Here is a 7,374-nt window from a genome sequence, read left to right as displayed (position 1 = left end):
CACTGGTTATTGGGGACTGTGAGGGTCACAGGGAATCACAGCACTGGTTATTGGGGACTGTGAGGGTCACAGGGAATCACAGCACTGGTTATTGGGGACATGGAGTGTCACAGGTAATCACAGCACTGGTTATTGGCGGCGGGGAGAGTCACAGGGAATCACAGCACTGGTTATTGGGGATGGAGAGGGTCATAGGGAATCACAGCACTGGTTATTGTGGACAGGGAGGACAGAGAATCACAGCACTGGTTATTGGGGACAGAGAGGGTCACAGGAAATCACAGCACTGGCTATTGGGGACAGGGTGGGTAATGGAATCACAGCGCTGGTTATTGGGGATGGAGAGGGCCATAGGGAATCAAAGCACTGGCTATTGGGGACGGAGAGGGTCATAGGGAATCACAGCACTGGTTATTGGGGACAGAAATCACAGCACTGGTTATGGGGGACGGAAAGGGTCACGGAATCATAGCACTGGTTATTGGGAACAGGGAGGACGGAATCACAGCACTGGTTATTGGGGACTGTGAGGGTCACAGGGAATCACAGCACTGGTTATTGGGGACTGTGAGGGTCACAGGGAATCACAGCACTAGTTATTGGGGACATGGAGTGTCACAGGTAATCACAGCACTGGTTATTGGGGGCGGGGAGAGTCACAGGGAATCACAGCACTGGTTATTGGGGATGGAGAGGGTCATAGGGAATCACAGCACTGGTTATTGTGGACAGGGAGGACGGAGTCACAGCACCGGTTATTGGGGACAGAGAGGGTCACAGGAAATCACAGCACTGGTTATTGGGGACTGCAAGAGTCACAGGGAATCACAGCGCTGGTTATTGGGGACGGAGAGGGTCATAGGGAATCACAGCACTGGTTATTGGGGATGGAGAGGGTCACAGGGAATCACAGCACTGGTTATTAGGGACAGAAATCACAGCACTGGTTATTGGTGACTGCGAGGGTCACAGGGAATCATAGCACTGGTTATTGGGAACAGGGAGGACAGGGAATCACAGCACTGATTATTGGGGACTGTGAAGGTCACAGGGAATCAGCACTGGTTAATGGGAACAGGGAGGACAGGGAATCACAGCACTGGTTATTGGGGACTGAGGGTCACAGGGAATCACAGCACTGGTTATTGGGGACAGGGAGGACAGGGAATCACAGCACTGGTTATTGGGGACTGCGAGGGTCACAGGGAATCACAGCACTGGTTATTGGGGACCGCGAGGGTCACAGGGAATAACATCACTGGTTATTGGAGATGGAGAGGGAATCACAGCACTGAGAGTGAGTGAGTGAGTCTGTGAGAGAGTCTGTGAGTGAGTGAGTGGGTCTGTGAGAGAGTCTGTGAGTCTGAGAGTGAATGAGTGAGTCTGAGCGTGAGTGAGTCTGAGAGTGAGTGAGTCTGAGAGTGAGTGAGTCTGTGAGTGAGAGTGAGTGAGTCTGTGAGAGAGTCTGTGAGTGAGTGAGAGAGTGTGAGTCTGAGAGTGAGTGAGTCTGAGAGAGAGTCTGTGAGTGAGTGAGTGAGTCTGAGAGTGAGTGAGTCTGTGAGAGAGTCTGTGAGTCTGAGAGTGAGTGAGTCTGAGAGAGAGTCTGTGAGTCTGAGAGTGAGTGAGTCTGAGAGAGAGTCTGAGTCTGAGAGTGAGAGAGTCTGTGAGAGAGTCTGTGAGTCTGAGAGTGAGAGAGTCTGAGAGAGAGTCTGTGAGTCTGAGAGTGAGAGAGTCTGTGAGAGAGTCTGTGAGTCTGAGAGTGAGAGAGTCTGAGAGAGAGTCTGAGTCTGAGAGTGAGAGAGTCTGTGAGAGAGTCTGAGAGTGAGAGTCTGTGAGAGAGTCTGTGAGTGAGAGTGAGTGAGTCTGTGAGAGAGTCTGTGAGTGAGTGAGAGAGTGTGAGTCTGAGAGTGAGTGAGTCTGAGAGAGAGTCTGTGAGTGAGTGAGTGAGTCTGAGAGTGAGTGAGTCTGTGAGAGAGTCTGTGAGTCTGAGAGTGAGTGAGTCTGAGAGAGAGTCTGTGAGTCTGAGAGTGAGTGAGTCTGAGAGAGAGTCTGAGTCTGAGAGTGAGAGAGTCTGTGAGAGAGTCTGTGAGTCTGAGAGTGAGAGAGTCTGAGAGAGAGTCTGTGAGTCTGAGAGTGAGAGAGTCTGTGAGAGAGTCTGTGAGTCTGAGAGTGAGAGAGTCTGAGAGAGAGTCTGAGTCTGAGAGTGAGAGAGTCTGTGAGAGAGTCTGAGAGTGAGAGAGTCTGTGAGAGAGTCTGTGAGTCTGAGAGTGAGAGAGAGTCTGTGAGTCTGAGAGTGAGTGAGTCTGTGAGAGAGTGAGTCTGTGAGAGAGTGAGTCTGTGAGAGAGTGAGTCTGTGAGAGAGTCTGTGAGTCTGTGAGAGAGTGAGTCTGTGAGAGAGTCTGAGAGTGAGTGAGTCTGTGAGAGAGTCTGTGAGTCTGAGAGTGAGTGAGTCTGTGAGAGAGTGAGTCTGTGAGAGAGTCTGTGAGAGAGTGAGTCTGTGAGAGAGTCTGTGAGTCTGAGAGTGAGTGAGTCTGTGACAGAGTCTGTGAGTCTGTGAGAGAGTGAGTCTGTGAGAGAGTCTGAGAGTGAGTGAGTCTGTGAGAGAGTGAGTGAGAGAGTGAGTCTGTGAGAGAGTCTGTGAGAGAGTGAGTCTGTGAGAGAGTCTGTGATTCTGAGAGTGAGTGAGTCTGTGAGAGAGTCTGTGAGTCTGAGAGTGAGTGAGTCTGTGAGAGAGTCTGTGAGTGAGTGAGTCTGAGAGTGAGAGAGTCTGTGAGAGAGTGAGTCTGTGAGAGAGTCTGTGAGTCTGAGAGTGAGAGAGTCTGTGAGTCTGAGAGTGAGTGAGTCTGTGAGAGAGTCTGTGAGTCTGAGAGTGAGTGAGTCTGTGAGTGAGTGAGTCTGAGAGTGAGAGAGTCTGTGAGAGAGTCTGAGAGTGAGAGTCTGTGAGAGAGTCTGTGAGTCTGAGAGTGAGTGAGTCTGTGAGAGAGTCTGAGAGTGAGAGTCTGTGAGAGAGTCTGTGAGTCTGAGAGTGAGAGTCTGTGAGCCTGAGAGTGAGTGAGTCTGTGAGAGAGTCTGTGAGTCTGTGAGAGAGTGAGTCTGTGAGAGAGTCTGAGAGTGAGTGAGTCTGTGAGAGAGTCTGTGAGTCTGAGAGTGAGTGAGTCTGTGAGAGAGTGAGTGAGAGAGAGAGTCTGTGAGAGAGTGAGTCTGTGAGAGAGTCTGTGAGTCTGAGAGTGAGTGAGTCTGTGAGAGAGTCTGTGAGTCTGTGAGAGAGTGAGTCTGTGAGAGAGTCTGAGAGTGAGTGAGTCTGTGAGAGAGTCTGTGAGTCTGAGAGTGAGTGAGTCTGTGAGAGAGTGAGTGAGAGAGTGAGTCTGTGAGAGAGTCTGTGAGAGAGTGAGTCTGTGAGAGAGTGTGAGTCTGAGAGTGAGTGAGTCTGTGAGAGAGTCTGTGAGTCTGAGAGTGAGTGAGTCTGTGAGAGAGTCTGTGAGTCTGAGAGTGAGTGAGTCTGTGAGAGAGTCTGTGAGTCTGAGAGTGAGTGAGTCTGAGAGTGAGAGAGTCTGTGAGAGAGTGAGTCTGTGAGAGAGTGTGAGTCTGAGAGTGAGAGTCTGTGAGTCTGAGAGTGAGTGAGTCTGTGAGAGAGTCTGTGAGTCTGAGAGTGAGTGAGTCTGTGAGTGAGTGAGTCTGAGAGTGAGAGAGTCTGTGAGAGAGTCTGTGAGTCTGAGAGTGAGAGTCTGTGAGAGAGTCTGTGAGTCTGAGAGTGAGTGAGTCTGTGAGAGAGTCTGAGAGTGAGAGTCTGTGAGAGAGTCTGTGAGTCTGAGAGTGAGAGTCTGTGAGTGAGTCTGTGAGTCTGAGAGTGAGAGTCTGTGAGTGAGTCTGTGAGTCTGAGAGTGAGAGTCTGTGAGAGAGTCTGTGAGTCTGAGAGTGAGTCTGTGAGTCTGAGAGTGAGTGAGTCTGTGAGAGAGTCTGAGAGTGAGAGTCTGTGAGAGAGTCTGTGAGTCTGAGAGTGAGAGTCTGTGAGTCTGAGAGTGAGAGAGTCTGTGAGTCTGAGAGTGAGAGAGTCTGTGAGAGAGTCTGAGAGTGAGTGAGTCTGTGAGAGAGTCTGAGAGTGAGAGAGTCTGTGAGTGAGTCTGTGAGTCTGAGAGTGACTCCAGTCCAGTCTGGGCCAGGCTGGGTTGAGTGGTGATCACAGTCGCCCTGCTGAAGCGGAGTCTGTCTCTGTCTGTCTCTCGGGGAGCGGTGCGGGCAGCAAAGGGTTAGCGCCGAGGAAGGAATCACATGAGTGGGAGGCAGCAGAAAAAAAAAGCGCCTGGGAGGCGTTTAAGTGGAGAGCGAGAGTCTCTTTTGCAGAGTCAGGGCAGCGAGCAGATCTGGACTGGACACTGCGAGCCTCTGGGCAGGGAGAGAGAGAGAGAGAGAGGGGGGGGGGGAGAAGGACCTGGACTTTCTGCTGGCGATGCACTGGGAATCTGTGCTGGACTTTGCTGTTTGGGAGCTAAGAGGAGAAAAGAAGAAGAGGAGGAGGAGAACAGCCTTCCAGGACTGGGTGTACTGCACGTCGCTGGCCTCTCTGCTGGGACACTGGGAGATGGAGTGTGGAGACCAGATCCTCTGCTAAGAGGGGTTTATTTTTGCATTTCTCACCAGCTTCGCCCCCCCACCCCTCCCTCCTCCTCCTCCTGTGCCCACCCTGGGGTCTGTAGGTATCTGAAGATGGATCTAGCCTCAGCCCTGACCATCCTGCACTTGCTTCTCGCTCTCCTCCTCTGCTCCTTTGCTAAGGTACCTGATTCTAACTTGTCAAAATGTGAGTGATTCTCTGAGGGGCAGGGACCCTGGGGTGCGTGCGGTTGTGTGTGGGGGAGATGGGGTGGTGGTTAGACCTGGGGTATGTGAGGGAGGATAGTTGGCGGGGTTCCCTTACTTCCCTCCCGCCACTGCCCAATATCTGGTCGCAGAAAAATTTACATCCAGGTTCTTGTGAACCAGATTTGTGTGAAAGTGGAATCGCCTTGTCCCGGATCGTGTCGCCCAGCTTTCCTCCAACTCCCCCCACCGTTCCACCTCCAGCCTGGCATGAATTGGGCACCACAAGAGCCCCAGCCGGTGTACCCCCGGGCCGGCCCTGATGGGGTGTACCCCCGGGCCGGCCCTGATGGGGTGTACCCCCGGGCCGGCCCTGATGGGGTGTACCCCCGGGCCGGCCCCGATTGGGGTGTACCCCCGGGCCGGCCCTGATGGGGTGTACCCCCGGGCCGGCCCCGATTGGGGTGTCCCCTGTTGCGCCGCGGTCTGGCCTGGTTGCGGTGTCGTTCTCGCTCTGCTCTGGGCCCCCTCCGTTCTGTCACCCTGGTGCCAACGGTCCCGAGGTGTTTCTGGAAGTTGGATTGATTCCCCCGTCCGTCCTGGGGAGGCAGATGCTGTGGGAATGTTGAGGATCTTTTAAATGCATCTGAGACAGTGTGTGTGGGGAGGGGGGTAGTGAGGAGGAGAAGCCGGGTCTGAGCAGTTCGGTCTGACAAAGCCCCACAACCCAGAGACTGCACCTGGGAGAAGTGCGGGGAGTTAACCATCTCCCCCAGCACTGTGAGGCTGGAAATGAACAGGTGTCTCTGTGTCTGTCTGTGTGTCTCTCTCTCTCTCTCTCTCTCTCTCTCTCACTGTGTGTCTCTGTCTGTGTGTGTGTCGCTCTCTGTCTCTCTCTGTCTGCAAAGGTTTCCAAACTTAATCCCAGATACTGTTGCCCAGATTAGAACAGATTTGACAGACTAAAGAAAAGTTGGCCTGTCACAGACTGTGGACAGTGGGTGGTGAAGGCCCACTCTTAAAGGGAAACAATCCTGGGATGGAGCCGGGGGAAGGAGAAAGGAGGAGAGGGGGAGAGAGAGAGTGTGTGTGCGCAGTCAGGAATCCCGAGCTGTTTGCTGATCTGTTAATATCAAACTAGGGGCATGGGGCAGGAGAGAGAATGGCTGTTTGGAAAAGCAGCGTCCGATCACTGCCGATCAGGACGGGTGAATCCCGAGAGCAGTCACTTCATATAATGCATCAGATGTGAGAGAATGGTACATGAAACGCGGTGCGCTTATTCTTGTGCGGGTATCAAAGCTTTAGACTGAGTGAATCCAGTGGGAGCGCAGAGGGTTAACGCTGTTGTGCGGAGTTATTACAGGAAGTGCTGTGCGCAGGGAAAGAAATACTTGCATTTATATAGCGCCTTTCACCACCTCGGGACGTCCCAAAGCACTTTACAGCCAATTAAGTACTTTTTGAAGTGTAGGAAACGCAGCAGCCGATTTGTGCACAGCAAGCTCCCACAAACAGCAATGTGATAATGACCAGATAATCTGTTTTCGTGATGTTGGTTCAGGGATAAATATTGGGCCCAGGACACCGGGGAGAACTCCCCTGCTCTTCTTCCAATAGTGACCGAGAGAGCGGACGGGCCTCGGTTTAATGTCTCATCTGAAAGACGGCATCTCCGACAGTGGGGCGCTCCCTCAGTACCGCCCCTCCGACAGTGGGGCGCTCCCTCAGCACTGCCCCTCCGACAGTGCGGCGTTCCCTCAGTACCGCCCCTCTGACAGTGCGGCGCTCCCTCAGTACCGCCCCTCCGACAGTGCGGCGCTCCCTCAGTACCGCCCCTCTGACAGTGTGGCGCTCCCTCAGTACCGCCCCTCCGACAGTGCGGCGCTCCCTCAGTACCGCCCCTCCGACAGTGCGGCGCTCCCTCAGTACCGCCCCTCCGACAGTGCGGCGCTCCCTCAGTACCGCCCCTCCGACAGTGCGGCGCTCCCTCAGTACCGCCCCTCCGACAGTGCGGCGCTCCCTCAGTACTGCCCCTCCGACAGTGCGGCGCTCCCTCAGTACTGCCCCTCCGACAGTGCGGCGCTCCCTCAGTACTGCCCCTCCGACAGTGCGGCGCTCCCTCAGTACTGCCCCTCCGACAGTGCGGCGCTCCCTCAGTACTGCCCCTCCAACAGTGCGGCGCTCCCTCAGTACTGCCCCTCCGACAGTGCGGCGCTCCCTCAGTACTGCCCCTCCGACAGTGCGGCGCTCCCTCAGTACTGCCCCTCCGACAGTGCGGCGCTCCCTCAGTACTGCCCCTCCGACAGTGCGGCGCTCCCTCAGTACTGCCCTCGAGTGTCAGCCTAGATTTTTTGTGCTCAAGTCTCTGGCTCAGAGGCGAGAGAGAGAGAGCGAGACACCCACTGAGCCGTGGCTGACTGCTCAATACACACTGGTCCCACCTCCTCCTCCCCCACTGTTATTCGTTACATCGTTAGCCCCGCGCCACAATACATCAGCATAAGATACCGCATAACCTTCATACACGGCCTAACCCTTATCTATCTCACTTTATCAACTGCACCATTCACCAAT

The 7,374-nt window shown here is 54.3% G+C and overlaps 1 protein-coding gene across 4 annotated transcripts in view; it reads left to right on the top strand.

Moving 5' to 3' along the window:
- The first annotated feature begins 4,271 nt into the window (after positions 1-4,271).
- LOC147092898 (vascular endothelial growth factor A-like) overlaps positions 4,272-7,374 on the top strand; it is a 46,276-nt gene continuing 43,173 nt past the window's right edge. Inside the window, exon 1 of one of the 4 annotated variants that reach the window (XM_085976190.1) lies at positions 4,272-4,773. In XM_085976190.1, coding sequence (XP_085832316.1) covers positions 4,705-4,773 — 69 coding nt within the window. In that variant the 5' untranslated portion in view covers positions 4,272-4,704. Of the gene's footprint in view, positions 4,799-7,374 lie in introns of all 4 variants that reach the window. The other 3 variants (XM_085976192.1, XM_085976191.1, XM_085976193.1) reach the window with 3 other exon arrangements.

Source organism: Somniosus microcephalus, unplaced genomic scaffold, assembly GCF_052327205.1.
Source record: "Somniosus microcephalus isolate GS21.2 unplaced genomic scaffold, FLI_Smic_1.0 unresolved_chr2, whole genome shotgun sequence".
In the NCBI taxonomy this organism is placed as follows: domain Eukaryota; kingdom Metazoa; phylum Chordata; class Chondrichthyes; order Squaliformes; family Somniosidae; genus Somniosus; species Somniosus microcephalus.
Note: the sequence above shows the minus strand (reverse complement) of the source record. Positions and strands in the feature narration are given on the sequence as shown.